This window comes from Littorina saxatilis, linkage group LG12 (genome assembly GCF_037325665.1).
Source record: "Littorina saxatilis isolate snail1 linkage group LG12, US_GU_Lsax_2.0, whole genome shotgun sequence".
Taxonomy (NCBI): Eukaryota; Metazoa; Mollusca; class Gastropoda; order Littorinimorpha; family Littorinidae; genus Littorina; species Littorina saxatilis.
This window is the reverse complement of record NC_090256.1, coordinates 34,627,011-34,649,192: the sequence shown is the minus strand read 5'-3', so window position 1 is coordinate 34,649,192 and position 22,182 is coordinate 34,627,011. Positions and strand designations below refer to the sequence as shown.

Below are 22,182 nucleotides of genomic sequence, written 5' to 3'. Positions count from 1 at the left end.
GAACTTGGTTTCAGCAGACCACAGGCGTTTGGCTTCTTCCGGATTTGTTCCGGGGTGTTCCCATTGTTCGTCCACCGCCGGAGAGAGAGTTGTTTACGGACGCATCTCTGACGGGGTGGGGTGCTCATCTGGACGAGCACATGGTTTCGGGAGTCTGGGATTGCTCTCAGGCCTCCCTACATATCAATGTACTGGAGTTGGAGGCTGTTTCCTTGGCGCTGTTAGCGTTCAAGCCTTTCCTGGAGGGCAGTCATGTACGTCTTCACACCGACAACATGTCTGTGGCGTCGTATGTGAACAAGCAGGGGGGGACTCGGTCTCACAGTCTTTCCGACATTGCATGTCGCATTCTCAAGTGGTGTCACGCCCAGCACATTCTGTTGTCAGCAGTGTACTTGAAGGGCAGTCTGAACGTCCTTGCAGACACTTTGAGCAGAGGGGACAGGATTGTTCATTCAGAGTGGACTCTCACACACCAGTCTTTGCAGCGGCTTTGGTCGCAGATCGACAAGCCCAAGATAGATCTCTTTGCGACGAGGTTTTCGGCGAGACTGCCTCTCTTTGTGTCCCCCTTCCCGGATCCTCTGGCCTGGAAGGTGAATGCTCTGGAAGTGGATTGGTCAGATCTTCCGGCGTATGCCTTCCCTCCGTTCTGCCTCTTAGGCAAAGTCCTCAGGAAAGTGGACTTGGAGAAACCAGCGCTGGTTCTGGTCGCTCCTCTGTGGCCAAGCCAGCACTGGTTTCCCGACCTACTGCGTCTAGCAGTTCGGCCCCCAATCCCTCTCGCCCTGAAAAGAGGAGATCTCGTGCAGCCTCGGTCAGGCGTTCAGCACGAGAACCCACAGATCCTGGCCCTTCACGCGTGGATTCTGTCCGAAGCGCTTTGCGTAGGGCAGGGGCCTCTTCCCCTACTCTGAGATTCGTTGGACATGCGCATAGAAAATCGACTTCTTCGGTTTACTCATCGCACTGGGCCTCTTGGTCTAGGTGGTGCGCGCTTAACGGGGTTAAACCTCTTTCTCCTAGGTCTATTCATGTAGCCAACCATCTGTCTTGGTTGGCTGATCAGGGGGCTTCTCCCTCTTCTATTAGGGTCCGGAGGTCGGCGATCTCTTCGACCCTCGCGCAATTAGGCCACAAAATTTCGCTCGGAGGGGTTATCGCTAGTGTTATTAAGGGGGCTGCCCTTTTAGCAGCTCGTTCAAAATCGCTTCTCCCTGCATGGGATTTGTTCCTGGTCTTACGTTTCTTAGCCTCGGATGAATTCGAGCCTCTTTTGTCAGCCACTTTGGCCGATTTGACGCGTAAGACTGTGTTTTTAACGCTTCTCTCTACTTCTAGGAGAGGTAGTGAGGTGCATTCTTTGTCGGGTTTAGACAAGGACATTGCGTTCGAGAAGGATGGTTCCATTTCTCTCAAATTTGTTCCCGGCTTTCTCGCGAAAAACCAGAAACCTGGCCAGCTTTCTCCAATCTTGCGCATTCCACCCTTGAGCAAGATTTTGGCTCCTGGAGATCCCGATATTGCAAATTGTCCTGTGAGAGCTCTCCGATGTTACCTGTCTCGAACTCGGCCTGTTAGGTCAGAAAGTCAAAAGCTTCTTTTCATATCTTTAAACACGGCTAGGTGTAAGGATATAGCGAAGGTGACTCTGGCCAAATGGATCTCCACTCTGATCAAACGAGCATATGCCTGGTGGCTAGTGCAGTCGGGTGATGCTAGGGCAGTGTTGCCTCTCACCGCGGCTAGAACCCATGAGGCGAGAGCCTGGGCATCCTCGGTGGCAGTTCTTCGGTCCGGCAAGCTAGCCGAGGTACTGGAAGCTGCGTATTGGCGCTCTGAGGACGTTTTCGTCAACTTTTACCTCAGAGACGTCGCTTCTGTCAGACAGGATGGAAGCTCCGCGCTGCCTGCCATGGTAGCGGCGGGACAGGTCCTGCGTGCCTAGTTTTGGTAAGTACCCACCACCTATAGTAGCAATCTGCTATATGTGAGTTGGGTAATAATATGTAATTTAATCCAAAATTTTAATAATAAATTTTCATTTAATTAATATACTTACCCAACTCACATCGTTTAAACCCTCCCGCCTCCCCGCTGTGGTGGTATTGGGTTCTAAAAAAGTAGTGAGTTGGGCTTCGTTCGAATGATACAAATGGCGGCGTATGCGCACGCATACGGATGTTGGACCGGACATCGGTCTGATATTATGGGATGGATCACTCTTTTTTAGGGTGGTCTCCCTTGTTACCAAGGGGAACGCGTACAGCGTTACCAGCACTGAACTAGAGTTAATTGCTATATGTGAGTTGGGTAAGTATATTAATTAAATGAAAATTTATTATTAAAATTTTGGAATGTCCTCTGCAGTGGCCGCAATGCTTGTTTTCATTTCTGTTTTATTTATCAGTTTTCTCCTATAAATTTTAAATGTTAAATTCAGCTGCTGTGATATAGCCTATATATATATATATATATATATATATTAATTAAAGGTATTCAATAGATTTACAGTGACCAGTGTAGCCATGCATTTTCCAAACAGTGCCGCTTAATTACAAGTTCAAATCAATTGACTCTCAGGGTCTCACACAAACCAGTCATTCTCTCAGGCCAGGTAGACAGTCAAATCAAATGATTACATTTTAATTAAATTGAAAAAAGTCTGTCATAATGCAAAAATATCTATCAGTAGGTATCACTGGCTGATGATTTCATTTTAAAATATTTTCACATTTATACCACTTACCAGAAGACTATTGTACATTTCTGGTATGCGTGATATAGATTAACACTTGCTTTAATTCAAATTACTCACAGGGGTAAAGAAAAAAGCGAAAGGTGCTTGTGCTTAATTTTCAATTGAAATTATACATGCTGCCTTGCCAAGGCCAAGAAAAAAAAAATCAATGGTTCCGAATCCGCGACCCACACTATTTTATCCTCTCGACCCTAGACATTTGTTTACCCTTCAAAAAAACTGAAAATTCAAAATCACAAAACTTGATTTTGCAGACTTTACAAGGAAAGTTACTATTCCCCCGACATCCAGGTGACAGCTGATACGATTTCTCGTGAAGAAAAAACCCAAATTCAATCAACAACCAAAAAACAAAAGTAACCCACCTATATTTGTTTTGGCCCTATCATCAGAAACAAACTTCTTTTTTGTATTTTGTTTGTTTTGCCTAATGAAATGTGCTGTAGTTTTGGTTAATTCAATGTGACTGTGAGTGTGAACTATACTCATCTGTATACATCTGCACATTCAGCACTTAAAATGAATGCCCATGAACTGTTCAGTACTACATGTACCACGCTAATATAAGATGTTTGGTGGCTTGTTGACAGACCAGCTTTTTTGTTGGTCCAAGGGGACCATATCGTCGTTTGTTTCATCTTTATCGACCAAGGCCGAAGGCCGCGGTTGATAAATATGAGACAAAAGGCGATATGCTCCCCGAGGACCAACAACAAAGTGCTGGTCTGACAACAAGCTTCCAAACATCGTTTTTGTCATAATTTTGGTTGTGCAACAAAATGCACAATAACCCACAGGGAGACGAATTTTTAGAATCCAACTCCGGGCCACAAAGCATCGTCACAGAAGCACGAGATAACACGTCAAACTTGTATGTGACGTCAAACGTAGCTTGTTGACACTTTTCTTCCAGTCTGAAAATGTACAGAGCTGCGATCATACCTGTGAATTCAGTAAATGTTGAGCATATTTCTTTTCTTTTAAGTGTTTATGACTTTTCGTTGTGGATTTTGTGATTACAGAGATAAGTTGCAAATTGACAATGAGTCGCCGCGGTAATTATCAACATTGATTGGGTCTTTGAGAGTGAATGCTTACAATCGTTGTCCTTGGAAACACAAATCCGAAGCCACGATGGTTCCACACATCAAACAATCAGCCTGATTGCCTTTTACTTTGACAATCCACGTTTCATATGAAAGCTCTAACCCATTCACCACCTCGAGTTATTGCATGGGGATCATGAGATTTATTTACCAGGTGTTTGTGAATGAAAACTCGTGAAAATGATGACAATATATTTTGTTTTTATGGCCCGTTACAAATATTTATCAGTCCCGCACTAGAAATAAAATTGGTTACATAACTAGTTTACAGTGTGTCAAGGTGCACACATGTATGATGTATTACTATTTAGTCATAATCTCTCTCCGTATTTCTCTCTCTCTCACACACATTTAGATTTCATCCCTATAAGTTGTTTTCAGTTTGTGAAAGGTGCATTGAAGAACAAGCCTATATGTAGTAGCTTAAGCTATTGTCTAGTTAGCTTTGATAGATCACTTCCAGTCTGTGCCCGTATGCTTATGGGGGAAGTTCGCGAAAACTCCCAAAGTTTTGAGTGACATCGGAAGAACTTGCCTCACTTTCGTATGCATGGGCCGGAAGAAGGGCTTACTTCGAAGCAAAGCGAGGAAGTAATTGATGGTAGTTTGTGACAACTTCCTACGTTTTGAGCGACATCGGAAGTACATCCTCAATTTCGCATGCATGGGACGGAAAAAGTGCTTACTTTTGAAGCAAGCGAGGAAGTAAGTGAGGGTAATTGTACTACAGCGAAACCCAGGAGTAAACACGCTGCTTCCAAAGTTTCTCAGTGCAAAATAGCAGGGCTTTTCTTCGGTTTTTCATATACAACCGATCTAACGCAAATGAAAGTCCCAAAAAGAGAAAATAGAAAGAAAAGTCGTATCTCGTGCGTGCATTTCGTGTAAATTTCCCTGGATACAACTGAACCTGAGTTGCCAGCTTTGACTTTTGTTCGTTCTGGGTCACTGGCCACCACTCTTAAAATTTCATCCCCGCTTATAGGAGGGGGTGTTTCTATGTAAATAGGCGTCGTTGTGTGAGTGTGAGAGTGTGTGTGTGTGTGTGTGTGTGTGTGTGTGTGTGTGTGTGTGCGTGCGTGCGTGTGTAGGTGTGCGTCTGTTCATTCATTCATTCATTCGTTTGCAGTGCACGCGCGCACATGTGTGTGTGTGTGTGGGGGGAGGGTGTGTGTTTGTGTGTTGTGTGTGTGTGTGTGTGTGTGTGTGTGTGCGTGCGTGTGCGTGTGTGTGTGAAAGTGTTTGTATGTATTTGTGCGAGTGCCTGTGTGTGCGGGTATAATTGTGCGTTTGTTTGTGTGCGCGTGCGTGTGTGTGTGTGTGTGTGTGTGTTAAACGGTGTGTGTGTGTGTGAGGGGGGGGGGGTGGGGGTGCACACACACACACACTATTATGAGCTGATTATTTGCGCCTCGATATTTTATTTATTTTCTTACGTTTTATGTTGTTTGTTGTGATTCACCACACCCGAGTTTCTCGAAATTGAGATAATAAAGTGTTCTATGTCTAACACACATGCACACACGCGCGTAGGATAAAAAAATCCAATCTTGACTTTCAACTTTACATAAACATACATCCTGTTCACAATTAACGAGGACAAACATAATTTACTAACACCTAAGTACAACAATTTATCTTTTGTAAAAATTTGGACACACATTTTCCCAATTAATATGAAAGTTACTGAACTTATCTTCTTTTCACTACACCTTATATCTTGATTCCCCCCAAAACTTGAGTTCTGCCTTTTTAAATTGACCAGTAGCCCAAAACTTTTGCTCTAACCAAACAGTTTTACTGATACACAATCAATAAAAAAAGAAGAGGTTTAACAAAACCGACTTCGCTACCACATAAACAACAAAAGTGTTATTCTCCCCAACATTCTGGTCAACAAAATCATTATTACAGACAGTCATTCAATTTCAAGACAATCATCACAGCTTTGAACAGACCATTTCGTTCAACCAGTCAAAAACAACAACTATAGTAAAAGCTACAGCGCGATCAACGTTCGCCCATTTACGAACTCGCGATGAGATTTGTTTCTTCTGGTCACCAAGCCTACCGTTTACAAACGCATGCGCACTAATTGGGATTCCCCCAATTTCCTCGACCTTGACCTCAGGACTCTCGAAGCCACTACTTCGGCGTTCAAGTTAGCTCGTGCATACCGAGTAGCTGACAACTTTGCTTCCGAAGTTCCCACTTTCAAAGTTAATTTCATCATTTATACGACGATGTCGCATCTTAAAGGTCCTTACCCATCTAAAAACAACTCCAACGCATGCTACAATTGCATGACATTCTGGTTTTAAAGGCAGCTCATTGGGAAATGAGCTCAGACACAACATTGAAGACGTGAAATGCGTCAATCGAGCAACTGTCGTAACTTGGCTACAATGAGACGGTCGGCTACCTTGCACCATAGACACGAACTGTGACATTCTTGTTTAATTTAGGTGAAAAGCTTGAAACAGCGGGGCTCAAAACCGACAGTACGATCAATTACTGACCGAAAAAAACGTGCTCGAGTCATTCGGCGAAGATGGTGAGCTTTCCAACTACCACGACTGAATAACTGATAACACATCTTTGCATAATTTTTCTAAACGAGTAGCATAGTGCAGTGGTTACGGATTCGGAATATCAATCCGACGCTCTGGGTTCAAGTGCCGCTGGGAGCTAATTTTTTTTTTTAATTAACCTTTTTTTTAATAGACCTTAATTGCATTCAGACTGCAACAACCGGTTTTTAATTTGCCTCTGTGTTAATCTTTTTTAAACGCGTAAAGAAACTGTCCTATGCTTTCAAAAAAAATTCGAATCTTGACTTTTAACTGTACATAACCATGCATCGCCATCGTAATCAAAAATTAACGAGGGAAAACAAATTAAAACACCGATGAACAGTATTGTCTTTTCTAAACTTCTTGACAGACATTTCCCCAATAAATAAGGAACAAGTCACTAAACTTAGTTATTTACGGTCTACTGCATAATGTTCTTCCTTTTAAACTTTACTGTTTCCCTATAACAATCTATGTTTGTCCAACAAAGAGTTTTACCGATATAACATTATTAAGCACAAGTTCAACATACAGTAATTGTTGTACTTATTGTGAGAACCAATATGATTATACTGATTTTTTTGATTTTTTTGTGCCCCAAAATTATGTTCACTTGGAAATGCGTTGAGGATAAAGTGATTTGTAAATATAATATGATTATTAAAAATTACCGTAAAGGAAGTTTTTTGGGCGTGTTCAAAATACATTTAGAAATAGTATAGTTAACGATATGGGTACATTTAAAGTAGAAAAATTAATATAAAAAGCAGAAAAAAAGAAAAGAAAAAAAGATCAATGAAGAGGGATACTCCCAGCAAAACAAAAATAAATAAATAAAGGGTTGAAGCAAGCAGCTGAGATTCCCCCCCTCCCCCCCCCCAAAAAAAAAAGTTGAACATAATCATTTACTCTTATCCTAACATTCAAGCCAACAAAGTCATTTGTCATAGACAGTCATTCGATTCCAAGACAATCATCACAGGTTTGAACCGACCCTTTCGTTTAACCATTCAAAAAAACAACAGCAATAACGCTGTTAGTACTACAGCGCGCTCAACGTTCGCCTTTTTGAACTCGCGATGAGATTTGTTTCTTCTGGTGGCAAGCTTACCGTTAACAAACGCATGCGTACTAGTTAGGATTCCCCCAATTTTCGCGACCTTGACCGAATACTCTCGAAGTCACCACTCCGGCGTTCATGCATAGTGAACAGTTGGAAAGTTAAACTTCGGGAGTTCCCACTTCCGAAAGAGGCCTCTACTTCCAGTGTTGCTGACTTCCTCCTCATGCATACGGGCCCTGGTTAGCCAGTCAGTGAGTCAGTGTCTGGTGTCTGCAATGTTGCGGAATTTAGCATTGACATGACACTTACCTGTAGCAACTGCTGTGAGCCTGACGTGAAAACTGACAGTGACGGACGTCACGGAGACAGATGAGATTATATCTCATAGTTAACAGGTTGATCCTAACAAGGTCACCTGTGTTTTTTTGTTTTTTTAACTTTTTTTCTTGTTTTCTTTTGTTCCTGGTCAATGGCTTTGTATTGCACTCTCCATTTCTCTCAGTCTTACTTAATGTGCCCTCTCCTCCACACACAGTGCCATGCCCTCCCTCCCCAGCTCCCTGCATCACTGCCTCCCTCATTCCTTCCTGTCAGAGTTAAACAAGATTTCTATATAACTTCAAGATTTTTCGTTCATGTAAACTGCGACCTAAAAAAATAAAAAGCCCCAGCTGAAAGGTTTTTGTGTTTGTTCACCAAGGGGGACATTTTTTTTTAGAAAGTGTTATTGAAAAGTTGTTTACTCTTCTTTTAATTTTATCCATACAAACTTAAAGGAAAAATTCAAATTCTGTAGACGATTTTTGGAAATAACTTCGTTCGATTTGTATGGGTGATGTGAAAGAGTGACCTTTTTTCTTACAAACATTGGAGGGGCCAATCACAACCCAAACAAACCCCACAGAGTTATTTTCAGAATGCGTCTATTGCAAAAAGTCTTCTTACACAGCTATTTATGATAACAGACCATTGACTCTGTGAGAAAAGTTGCAGTGCACTAAAGTGTGTCACACTCACAGCTGTATAAAAAAATAGCTGTCTCACTGTCTCAGCTTGTTATATAATTTCTTGTCAGCACACTGGTACCTGATGTTTGTCCTGCTTTTCTTGATAAGTTTGACAAGAGGGCCTCCAGGCGTGCTCAGAATAATTAAAACAGGATTGACTAATGACTGTACCTTACAGCCAGAGAATCCCAGACCTAGTTTCAATTTAGCAAGGAATTTTTGTGCAGTTCACTTACATAAGAAATTTATGTTTGTGGACTTTAGCCTGTTATTTAACTTTCTTAGGAGGAAAACTTGCTCTGTGAATTGAAAGAATTTTCGTAAGAATGCTAATGAATGAAGCAATGAAATATTTTCCCCATTTAATTAACGTTGATGTTAGTTCTTTCTTTCTTTATTTTATTTTATTCCAGAAAAAAAGTTTTATGTTCATGTATTTAATGTCAGCAGAAATTCATTGGTGATCTGAATTGGAATTTTCAGTTTTGAATTTGACACACATAGTATTTAGTGCTGACATTTGTACCTACAAGTTTATTACTGCCACAAAGGTGCATAAGAGGAAGAAGAATAGACCTGTACAGAAGCACGTCACAGAACTGAACCCTAAGCTCAAAGTCCTTTCTGTGTCACACTCACAGTCTCATGCTTATCAAAGAAAAAGCTGAGCCAGTGAGGGTGCAAACACATAGAAAACCAAAGTTGTGCTTTGCTAGGTCGGTATTATTTCTTTTTCTTCTACATTGTACAACCGTTGTGTCTCTCATGGTCTATTTAGGCCTGCTGATGATGTGAACTATGTGGTATAGCTCATTATAGTCATAACAGTTAGTATGTATTCAGTTATTTGCGTTAAACAGAAATGTCTGGTATCTTACCAATTAGGAAATATTGGCAATTAAATATGGTTAATCGGTCAGTCCTACGAGTTTGATTTAATTTGAATTTGTTTTTTTCTGTATCAAAGTAAAGTTATTGCTTTGTTGCTCACGGGCCTTAGGTTGCCTTGACCCGGTGATTGAGTTTTTGTGGGAGCTTATCTTCTCGCTTTATACCACAGATTTCAAAACACCTGATCTGATCACTGAATCTATATATATATACGACTTGTGTCTGTGTGTGTGTCTGTCTGTCTGTCTGTCTGTCTGTGTATGTGTGTATTCGCCATGCACGGCCAAAGTTCTCGATGGATCTGCTTCAAATTTGGTGTCCATATTCAGATACACCCCGGACAAAATCTGGTCGATGAGATATTTCAATACGTGCTCTCAGCGCGCAGCGCTGAACCGATTTTGGTTCCACCTCAGCTACCCGGGCCCCCATACTGACACACCAAAGCCGCTAGACCACATCACAACGCCAAAGTTCTCGGTGGATCTTTTTCAAATTTGGACACCGTATTCAGATACACCCCGGACACAATATCATCGATGAGATATTTCAACACGTGCTCTCAGCGCGCAGCGCTGAACCGATTTTGATTTTTCTGTTCATTTCACCATTCCCAGTAACTCTTCCTTATCTTCTCCAGTGTTTTGCGTTTATCTCCCTTCCTTCGTGTGGCTTCAATCCATATTCCCGTTTCTACGTTACTATTTTTAGAATGTCACTGCGCTGTCCAGAACGCTTCCCTTGCACCCGTAAGTTGTTCTTACTGTCAAAGTGAAAAGGTCGAATCAATTTATAGCCACGCGAAAAATACACTGTCACCTATCTCTATATATTTATAGATATAGATATACATATATATATACGGCTTCTCTCTGTGTGTGTGTGTTTGTGTGTGTGTGTGGGCAACACCTGTGGATTTTAGAGTTCTGTTTGTGATGGGGTCTAGCGGCTTTTGTCTGTCTGTATGTTCTGGCATTTGAGAAGCCACAACAGATAATATAGGGCTAAGAAATAAGCCCTAAAATTCTCAATCCCATTTGACAGGACTTCGCCTTCAAAGGTGAATGTGGTGAACCGCCACGCTGTCTGTCTCTGTCTCGCGATTCACCCCGGCGAAGCCGGGTATTCCTCTAGTATATATATATATCAAGGTATATCAAGCCAAAATGAATAGTGGACCACCAAACATTCAGTTTATAGCACTAATGTCCTGAAATAATAGAATGGCACCATTGTAATTCTGCTATTCAAAGCTGAATATAAGGCTTTCGCGTTGAAATTTACAAATGTCTATCTCAGCTGGAATATTCAACTCAACTCAACTCAACTCAAATTTTATTGGCTTCAATTTTCATAGAAGAATTTGTCTTGCGCTTGGGAGAAAGTAAGAGTATAACATATAAAAACAGCATTCATATCACATTTCATGTATCACACAAGAATCTGTCAAGGAGTCTAAAAAGTGTTACAATTTTTAGACTTTTTTTTAAACCTCCTTAAATTTACATGAATAAACATCTCGGTATTCCTGTCCTTCAATTGCAGCATTTTATTTTCCAGTCAAGTGTTCGGTTTATCAAATATTTGCAGATAAAGCACAAATGACTGTATGTTACATTTACACCATAACATAATTTCAAGGTGCTGTCATTTCCTTAGGTTCAGCTTTAGGCAACTGTTTCACTATCCAATGGCTTGATGGCTGAATGTAGAGTTGATCTGTACTAAAGCAACACTTGAAAAAAGTTTCTCCTGTCTCAATATAAGCAAAATCATTTATCCGTTAGTTACTTTACACCAAAGCCCAGAATCAAAGATACAATTCAACATTTACCTATTTACACTGTTTTTAAAACAATGAAATTCTCTATGGAAGTGCAGAAAAGGTTCCAGTAAATGTTCATGTCATTTGTTTTGCAAACCTTAACCTCAATCATCAGGTTATTATGTAATTTGAAAAAAGCACGGTCAGCGGTGTAGAAATTATTATTAAATCACCCTCTTTAAATATTTTTACACTTTTTTGGTCCGCAGTTTTTTGAGTTACAAACAAGAAATTGTAACAAATCCTTTTCACGATAGAATAGTCAGGTTGGTACTCCACTACAGTACCAAATGTTAATTTTACCCATGATCTGTACGTTACTTTACACCAAACAGCAAGTACAAGGTACTGAATTTACATTTAATGGGCTATGCTCACATCAGTTAAACAGTATTTCTAACTTGTTTGTTCTAAGCTACCTGTCTCAAGTCAAAATAAAGGGTTAAATTAATGGTTGTGCCTTTTTGGTTGTGTGTACATCTTTACACAAAAGGATGGTGTAAAGTAACATACAGAAGGCTCCGAAGATCTGCAGGTCCATTTGAAGGGTAATTTCTCTTTTATTTAGCTCATAAACCCTCAACAGACTGTTATGTGCTGTTTTTAGCATTATTATGTGCTGCATATGGTCTCAGTAAAAAAACAAGGTGATGTATGTTACATTTACACCAAAATGTCCCAACAGTGGTCCTTCTGAGGTAAATTTTGTCATTCAGTGTGCTTGTTTTCATGTTGAAACAAAGGTTTGGTCTTGCTGGTTGTTCTTAAGCACTGATAAGTTATCTTCTGTCTCTAAAACAAATTCATTGTCATTTTCAAGTATTCTCAGTATGTACGTTACATTTACACCCTTGTCAGAAGGCCTCACTTAAATCTCTCTACAAGCCAACAGGTGCAAGCACTAGGAATCCTGTGACCATAGTTTAATTACCAGGTGTCTGAGGTATAAGAAAACACACACATTTGTGTATTATGCCATTATTTAAAGACTGTGACAAAACTTGTTTGGGCAAGTAGATACAATTTCATTTACACCAAACGCATATTTTTAACTTAGAAGTACAATTAAATTACAACAAACACAACTTTTTCGCTCAATTTAAAAAAAATTGCAATCATCCTACCTAATGACCTTCCTCTGCAATGATTTTTAAGTAAGTATGACCAGAAACATTTTTTTAAGATAGTTTCCCTTTTTTCATGATTATTTACACCAAATGTAACATACAGACCAGCTAAAAAAAAGAACGCTCAAAATCCAAAACCTATGTTCAGATCAAACTTTCATTAATCTAACATATGTTTCTCCATCCATTTCTGGACCTATTAAAAAATAGATTGAGAAGATACCCTTATCAGTAACTTGGTTATTCAATGCCCAATGTACCATGCGTTTCGCGTAACGCCTTGTGTGCCCAAAAAGGTGCTTTTTTTCTTGAACAAAGTCAATTTTCTCAGCATCCAGACGACTGACAGACATAAATTTGGTATGGATAGAATCTGCATAAGGAATACTTCATAACGGTATTGTTTATATTGTAGTCATTTAAAAACAGAATAGAATACAAAGTAATAAAAGTATCCAGAACAGGATTTTTGCATTTGGACACCTAATTGACAGATTCCTGACCATATAGGATGTAAATTTACATAATATTACTTGTACATCAGACTTATGATGGTTGAAGGATGTGAGTTCAGCTCACAGGTTTGGGCCAAGAAATAAGACAATGAAAACAGTTCTCTTTCAATAACAAACACATTACAAACCAGCTAACAAAGTATGCCAAATGAAACAAAAATTGTAACAAAATAAATAAATAGACAAAAGTTAATCAGTTGGTTTATAAACTAGAATAGCTGCTGTATGTACTCATATATGCTGTCAGTGTCAACGCTACATCACTACTCAGTGGATGCACAGCAATTACATTTTTCATTTCAATATTGTTTGATATTTTTACAGTCCTGAATTGTCTGTTTATGGTCATAGCCTGTCTGTTACCAAATTATTGCTTACATTACTGAGATTTTGACTGGTTTTTTGACACACATGCGAAGCAAAAGTGAGTCTATGTACTCACCCGAGTCGTCTGTCCGTCCGTCCCCCCCGTCCGTCCGGCCGGCCGGCCGTCCGTCCGGAAAACTTTAACGTTGGATATTTCTTGGACACTATTCAGTCTATCAGTACCAAATTTGGCAAGATGGTGTATGATGACAAGGCCCCAAAAAACATACATAGCATCTTGACCTTGCTTCAAGGTCAAGGTCGCAGGGGCCATAAATGTTGTCTAAAAAACAGCTATTTTTCACATTTTTCCCATTTTCTCTGAAGTTTTTGAGATTGAATACCTCACCTATATATGATATTTAGGGCAAAGTAAGCCCCATCTTTTGATACCAGTTTGGTTTACCTTGCTTCAAGGTCAAGGTCACAGGAGCTCTTCAAAGTTGGATTGTATACATATTTTGAAGTGACCTTGACCCTGAACTATGGAAGATAACTGTTTCAAACTTAAAAATTATGTGGGGCACATGTTATGCTTTCATCATGAGACACATTTGGTCACATATGGTCAAGGTCACTTTGACCCTTATGAAATGTGACCAAAATAAGGTAGTGAACCACTAAAAGTGACCATATCTCATGGTAGAAAGAGCCAATAAGCACCATTGTACTTCCTATGTCTTGAATTAACAGCTTTGTGTTGCATGACCTTGGATGACCTTGACCTTGGGTCAAGGTCACATGTATTTTGGTAGGAAAAATGTGTAAAGCAGTTCTTAGTGTATGATGTCATTGCAAGGTTTAGTTAGTCATGTAAAGGTCAAGGTCAAGCATGTGAGTCGTATGGGCTTTGCCTTTCTTGTTTTTCAGAAAAGGTAAGCTGCACAAGGACCTGATGGACTGAAAATAAGCAGTGTCACATACTGCAGGGAAAACTGAGTTGTAGATGTGAAAGGCAGGGTGCAGGTGTCCTCATTTCTTCACCATGGCAAGCAGCAGTGCAGCAGACCCAGCCAGCAGGGAAAGCAGCACCAGTCAGAATTCAGACTCTGATGTGGATGTTGACACACTGCCATGTAAGAGTTTGACTGTGTGTTGGTGTGCTTGTCTGTTGGTTGTTAGTTTTTTTCATGGTAGGCTTGTTGAATACATGCATACACACAACTGGAAGGAGTTGAGGTCGATACAGGGGTACCTGTGATGAGAGGACACTGTTAGGATTGGCCAAAGTGTGTCTTACTCATAGGGTGATTCTGTTGAACATATAAATAAGCATATTTACATAACATTAAAATAGACATGTGCTCACTAAAGTTTTAAATACCAAATATTCTAAACAAGCTACATTTTATCACAATTTCAGTATCTTTGTTTTAATTTTAAATGTGTCAAGCGCAAAGAGCATAATTGTAAAGTTATGATATTGCGCCATATAAATGCTCATTTATTATTATTATCTTCTGCGTTTGTGGGCTGAAACTCCCATGTACACTCGTGTTTTTGAACAAGTGGAATTTTACGTGTATGACCGTTTTTACCCCGCCATTTAGGCAGCCATACGCCGCTTTCGGAGGAAATTATTATTATTATTATTATCAAAATCTGGGCAGAAAAATTAATTGCACACATGCTCGCACACAGACACACACACACAGACAGTGTCACATGCATTCAGCAAGGAAAGTCTGTATCGCTGTAAACACATGCTTATTTCTTCCGTGTTCCTTGGGCTGATTTACACATATTTTTTTTAGTGTAACCATCCATAGATTTATCACTGTTTCTATGTGTGTATGTGCAAATTTTTTTGCGTGTTCTCTGGGGAGAGCAGGGTGCACTGCACATTTGCTTTGTAAAAACATTCATTTTGTTTTTCATTCAAAACTTGGTGCTAGTACATTTAAGGTACAATTATAGCCTGTTCCCTTTTTTTTTATGTGATTTACAGCATTCATGACAAAACAACATTGAGCTGTCAGTGAAGGGATGCATGTGAACCAATTTCAGTAAATCGATCTGCAGGCAAATCCTGAGAAGCAGTTACAACTACCGCCTCCTCTCCCATCTTCCACCCCATCCCCTTAAGAGAAGCATGAGATTGATGTCTTTTGTCACCGCATGCAAATGAGCCAAACATCCAAGCAATAAGTGGGCGTTAGGTTGACGAGACAGTGAGTGTCTCTGCTATATATATGCCCCATTGTTCTTCGTTGTACGCAGCTTTCAAGTTCAGCAATAGGATCTCTCGCAGGATCAGCACTTTCTGGAGGTTTAGTGTTCATTTCAGAGTATACTTCAGGGAGAAAAAGTTGCTCTGATGCTGATTTGTGTTATTTGTGGGGGCACACCTGATAATTTCTGGATTTTGCGATAGATTGTTTTAAAATTTAAGTGTTTAAATAACCGGTGACAGATTTGCTCAGAAACTATCTGTGTCAGAGACTTAGATTTTGAGATTTCCTGGTACACTTTCATGTGGGTATCAGGATTATTATTTATGGGACTACAAATGCAGAACTTTTTGTTGTAAGTGTGGACAGCTCCTTGCATTCTGAACATTCACTGAGATTTTGCTTTAACAAGATTTTACCTTCTTATCTCTCATAGACTATTCTGATGTGATAATGCTCTGTGACCATTCTGGTAATTGCACGAACAAGGCTGTCCGTACTTATTGAGCGCTGTAGGGCTCAGTCCATTACCTTTCCCCAGCCAAGCTAAGTGGCCTGAAAGTAAAAAAAATTACACCCTGGCTCTGGAAAAACGATAAATACTTGTGGAATTACTAAACCATATTAACTTTTTGCAGCCATGCCATGGTTCGGGATGGACATAGGAGGCACACTGACGAAGCTGGTGTATTTTGAGCCATGGGATGTGGAGGGGGTGGAAGGGAACGAGGAAGAAGAAACGCTGCGCACCATCAGAAAATACCTCACTGGCAATGTGGCGTATGGAAAAACAGGTAATCAGAGTTTTTTCAACAGAAAAGTTCTACCTTGATTGTGTATGTAGTAAATCCCAAAACAAAAAGACGGCCAACAATCCAAAATTCAGAATAAAAAAACAAGAAAGGTAGGTTGTTGGAACGTTTGTTATTGACAAAACAATACATTAACAAACATTCCAACAACCTACCTGTCTTGTTTTTTGATTGTGTATGTAGTAATTTTATGTTGCTGAATTGATTTATCGCCATGCACACAGAATCAGTTGCATAGTTGCATTCTTTAATTGTGTGTCTGTGTTGTGTTCAATAAATTCTTCTGTAATTTTATTTCACATCATTTGGTTCTGTGAATTTTTTAATTGATAGACTTTTTATGCGCTTTGAAGACTTTACTTCTGAACAGCAACAAATTTGTGGTACATGTATCTGTACTTCTCGTAAAATTGAGATCTGCCATAGCTTGTTTTTGTGAACTGAATTGTCGCATTTACTGTGCCTGCAGGTATACGAGACGTGCACCTAGAAATGCCGAAGCAGGTGCTGGGTGGACGGAAAGGGTCGTTACACTTCATACGCTTCCCCACCAGTGAAATGGCCGCCTTCATAGAGCTGGCGCGCGCCAAGCACTTCTCCAGTCTGGCGTCAGCAATCTGTGCAACGGGTGGTGGCGCTTTCAAGTTTGAGAGCGAATTTCAAGACGTAAGGAGAGCTTCAGGAAGAATTATAGTGAAGAATTATGGTGAAGAATATATGAATTACAAAAATAGCTCACGTTGGGTTTGTATGGGATGTGAAAGAGCGAATGCCCTTGCTTTTTATTTGGACAAACATTGGAGGGGCCAATCACTAGCGAGGGGTGTGTCGGAAACACGTGGACAGGAGCACGTGTGAAGTTATTTGTCAGAGGAATAGCAAGGGTATTGAGTCTTTCACTACGCATACAAACCTGATATTAAATTCAGTTTGCCGCATCAGAGTATTTAGCTTTTCAAATTCTGATCTTTAATGTTTGGTTTTCAGCAAGTCAGCCTTCGGCTCCACAAGTACGATGAGCTGGACTGTTTGATTCGCGGTATTCATTTCATCGACGGCCACAACCACAGCTCCGAGTGCTACTACCTCACCAAACAGCGCTCCCCCTCTCAGTCTCATCTGCATAACGGACACGCTGATTCCAACCAATCACGGGCATCCTCTGATCTCCCTAAGGACCATTCAGTAGAAAGTGGTAGTCATTCTGTAGATGACGGTAGTCATTTAGGTAGCAGTGGTGAACAAGCAGAGGACAGCAGGACGTTTTCCGACCAACCGGCAGTAAATGGCATAGACGCTGACAGTGATGGGTGGGATGACGAGAATGACAGGTGGCATGGCGATCATGGGTTTGATGGAGAGTGGGACAAGGTGCCCTTCGACTTCCGCAACCCTTACCCGTACTTGGTGGTGAATGTGGGGTCAGGGGTCAGCATCCTGGCCGTGTACTCTCCGACCAAGTACAAGCGTGTTAGCGGCACAAGGTACGGTATCTCTCTCTTTCTCTCACTCCCTCTAATTTTCTTTTTCTGTGTTAATAGACAGCAACTCCCTATGTACACTCGTGTTTGCACAAGAGGGTTTTTACGTGTATGATCATTTTTTCCCTCACCATGTAAGCAGCCATCCCTCTCTCTCACTTTGGTTATTTAATTTTTTTGCCTCTGGCCTTTCTTACCCTCTTCTTTGATCCTCTGAACTATAAGACTAGAATCTTTCTATTTTTGCTTTTGAAAAAATTATGTTTCAGTTTTGTGAGCGTCATTCTCTGTCACCAAAGACTTTGTTACTTTTGTAGCCTTAGGGTATGTCTATCATCTTCTGAGCTTATTTTCTTTTTTTTCTAAATCTCTCATTCTGTCAATTCTCTGCTTTTGTTGTTGTTGTGTAAGACCTCGTGTTTAAGCTGGTTTATTTTTGTTTCTTCATGCATTCTACTCAGTAGAAGTTCTAGTCTCTGGTGAGTGTATTTTAATTGTTGTATTATTCTAGTCCTTCTCACTTGCAGTCTGTTATATGATACAAGGTATGGTTTTCTTTTTTTTCTCCTCAATCTTTTTCTTTTTCTTTTTTCTTCTTTTTTGTAGCTTGTACCAATTTTGTTGGGTCAGGGCAGGCTTTTCTGGACTTTTAGTACAGTGGACACTCTTTTCATGGTGTTATGTATCATTTCCCAAATCATTATATATCTTGGCATTCTACTTTTGATGATTTAAACTTGATCTCTTTCTGCAATTTTTTTCCAAGTAAACAGTTTTTTTAGTTTGTGTGTTTGTTGGCAGCATCTGCAAGCTTATGGTTTCTTGTTATCAGACGTGGATTTCTGAGCACTGAGTCAATGTCCCTTATTGCTATTGAATGAATTAACCTGTGAACAGCCTTGGAGGAAGACAGTTTCTGGGTTTTTGTTGCCTGTTTGTTTGCCTGTTTCTTCTGCATTCATGTGCTGTAGTTCCCAAATACATTTGAGTTTTGCACGAATGGGTTTTTACATGTATTCCCTTTTTTAAACCCCCTCCATTCAGGCAGCCATTCTCCTTTTTTGAAGGAAGCATTAAATTACATATTCTTACTCCGAATCACATAAAGCATTGTCACAGACTCATATGCTAGGCACTGAAAACGCTAACCCATCAAAACCCTTTTAAGGGAAGCAACCCACTCTAAAAAGGCTGAACTAGCCATGGCCATGGGCCCCGGGAGTTACCTCCCCTATGGCTACTTCCCATCAGCCCCCACACACCCTATCATACGTCTTTTCAGCAGCGTGGTGTGAGGGTGCTCTGAATTTTCGCTAGACTGCGGCTGACTGTGTGAGCTTTTTTGCCTGCCAGCCGCGTTGACCTGTCGTTCTCCCGTGCGGGCGCCAGTCTTGGTGAGCTCGTTCTCGTTTGTTTCAACTTTCCTTGTTGTTTGTTGCTGATATTTCGTCCCTAGGACGTAGTTATCAGTTACTGTTGGTGTTGCCGCCATTTGCATTTCGCCAGCTTGCTGTCGTTTTTCATTGTTTGGCATGTAACCGGCGCTTGCTTCTGTTATTTGTTCTGCAAGCTTGGTTTTCTTGTTGCTAACGTTCGTTTTGTTTACGGAATTTTCAGTCCGTGTTTGCTACTTACGTTGTTTGCATTTTTATTTTCTTTCCGTCTTACGCTTGTGCTTTTGTGTCAAGTCATTATGGCTGACTCCGACGGGCGTAAGAGTAAGGGCAAGGGCGACGCGAAGGGCAAAATTAAGCCCAAGTCGTCTTCTTCTAGGCCAGTCGTACTGGTTACGGATGCGGAACGCAATACTGTACTTTCGGTTACTATTTCACCTCCGAGGGAGGCTACGGAGGCTCGTCCTTCTTCTTCTGTTGTTTCGGCTCCTTCTCCTTTGTCGGCGCCGGAACAGGGGGCACTTGTGTCCTCTTTGATTAAGTCATTAGTGCCAGAGATCCGGTCTTTGGTGCAACAGGAAATGCAGCGTTCGTCGGCTTCCGGTGTTGCCGCTGTGCCTCCTTCCGTGGGGGGGGTACAGTCCCTCTCTTCTCTGGTGGCTTCCGGTTCGGGGGTGCAACTTCCTGCCTCTGCCTTTACCACTTCTGTCAGCGGACATCCAAGTAAGTCGACTTGGTCCCACAGCCCTCGCCAGGCGTCGGGACACTCCCTGCTGGGAGACAAGTCAATGGGGCAGAGTGGCACTCTGCATTCTCCTGGTGACTCGTCCTCCCGTTTCGGCTTGGACGTTGGTAGCCAGTACGCTGATGTCCGTCCCCGCCAGCTTGTCTGGGATCGTGACTCTCAGCAGCAGCTTCCGTTTTCGGTCGCCGCATTTCCGGCTTCGGCCGGAAGTACACTTCCTGTCCTCACTTCCCGCTCAGCCGGTTGTGAGGGTATGGATTACAGGCTGGCCTCAGGGCCTTACGGCCCCCGGCCACAGCCTGCTCCGGTTTCGGCCGGATATGCTGTCCCTCTTCCGAGTTCATCTGCTTGGATCCCGGAGAGGGAACAACAGCGTTCAGCGGTGGCACATGCTGTGCATCAGCTGGGGCGGTCGTCTTCGTCCCCGGACGTGACGGCGACTTCCGCTCACCCACTTCCGGTCGTTTCCGATGCGTTTTCGGCTTTCCCTTTGCCTGCTGGCAGTGGGGTGAGCCGAGAACAATTTCGGCGTCACGACTTTCCGGTCTCCGGACAGGTCGCGGACGTTTCGGCTTCGGCGGTGGATGATTACGATCCTCAGTTTGACCAGTCTGAGGTTCAGTCTCTGGCAAGTGAGGATCCGCGTACGGGCTTTCCGTCTCGGCTTCGGACGGTTCTGAGTGCCGCGGCGGAAGTGACATCCCGCTACTTTCCTGAGGGGGCTTCGGCGGCCGGAGTTTCGACTTCCGTTCCTCCCTCAGCGTGGTCCGACTTCCTTCCCGGGGGGGAGGACTCTTCCTCCTTCCGGTTTGTGGAGTCACCGGCAGTGGCCTACCACCTTTCTCAGGTGCTTGCGAAGTCTTCGCGCCAGAGTGGTGGTTTGCCTCCCGTGCCTGTCCCGCTTCTGGTACCGTACGGACCAGTTCCGGAGCAGGCACAGGCTTGGGTTGCTTCGGGGGCTCAATCTTCTTCCGGTGGCACTTCCGGTCATCAGAAGTTGGTTCTGCCTTCGAACAACCGGAACCTGATAGCGTCTTTTTCGCTTCCCCGGTCTTCGTTACCGTTGACTAGGGATCTGCTGCCTCTTTTGTCAAAACAGGTCAAGAACGATTCTGTTTTGTCAGTAAAAGAGTCGACGCTAGTCAGTTTGGAGGAGATCGCACGCCAGCTTTTGGAGCTTGCGTCTATCTCCGACACTCTGGTTCGCGCTCTGTCTCGGTCTCTGACCGATTCTCTCGTTCCGTTTACCCTTAGCGAGGAGCAGAACGCGGACGACGTGTCTGTCCTTCTCGCTGCTCTCGCGAAGGTAAACGAGGAACAGACGCGGCTTTCCTCCTTGCAATATGCACATGCGGTGATGAGCAGGAGGGACCTGTTTCTGGACCATTCTCACTTCAGGGACCAGGCTACCCGGGATGCCCTTCGGGTATCCCCGGTTGTGGAGGGGTCTCTGTTCGGCCATATGGCGGTAGACGCTCGGCAGAAAGAGATCCAGTCACTCAAGGACACACAGTTCTGTGACTTTGCTCTACAGGGCATGAGGCAGGCTAAGCCTTCACAGCAAGTGAAGGCTCAGTCGTCGTCTCAACCCAAGTCTGGGACCAAGAGACCTGCACAGCAGTCGTCTCGAGGTGGCAAGAAACGGACTGCGTCGGGAAGGGGGCGTGGCGGCTCTGGTAGCAAGCCTCACCCCCAATGAAGTGCTCCCGGTCTCACCCCCCTTCCGCCCTCCACACCAGTGATGGCGGGAGGCCCCTCCCGGGCACTCTCCAATTGGATGGTCTCTGTAGACAGCCAATGGATAGTGGGAGTGGTGAGATCGGGCTTCCGTCTGCTATGGCGGGAAGAGAAGGCACCTCTTTCCCGGCGGCCGCCGCCCTTCAAACCCCCCTCCTCGCAGGAAGCAAAGTCCGTTCTTCAGACGGAAATTGTCTCCCTGGTGCAGAAGGGCGCGGTAGAGAGGGTCCTAGACCAAAGCTCTCTGGGATTTTACGGGCGTCTTTTCGCCGTTCCCAAGGCTTCAGGGGCCTGGCGTCCCGTCCTGGACTTGTCTCTTCTCAACACGTTCTTGAGAGAGATCAAGTTCAAGATGGAGACGCCAGCCACGGTCAGGGACTCTCTCCGCCCAGGAGATTGGGCGACCTCTATAGACCTGACGGATGCATATTTTCACATTCTTATGCATCCGTCCGACCGGAAATGGCTTCGTTTCCGGTGGGGCGATCAGGTCTACCAGTTCCGCGCACTCCCCTTCGGACTGTCTCTCGCACCGTGGATTTTTACCATGGTGGTGAGACAGTTGTGCGCACTGGTGAGGTCGCAGGGTATCAGACTGCGGGCTTATC

General features: G+C 42.7%; 1 protein-coding gene across 2 annotated transcripts in view; it reads left to right on the top strand.

Moving 5' to 3' along the window:
• Window positions 1-22,182, top strand: part of LOC138981812 (pantothenate kinase 3-like) — a 42,715-nt gene that overhangs the window by 4,340 nt on the left and 16,193 nt on the right. For both annotated transcript variants that reach the window (XM_070354891.1, XM_070354892.1), the window contains exons 2-5: window positions 14,105-14,310; window positions 16,044-16,199; window positions 16,687-16,883; window positions 17,205-17,701. In XM_070354891.1, coding sequence (XP_070210992.1) covers window positions 14,220-14,310; window positions 16,044-16,199; window positions 16,687-16,883; window positions 17,205-17,701 — 941 coding nt within the window. In that variant the 5' untranslated portion in view covers window positions 14,105-14,219. The remainder of the gene's footprint in view (window positions 1-14,104; window positions 14,311-16,043; window positions 16,200-16,686; window positions 16,884-17,204; window positions 17,702-22,182) is intronic.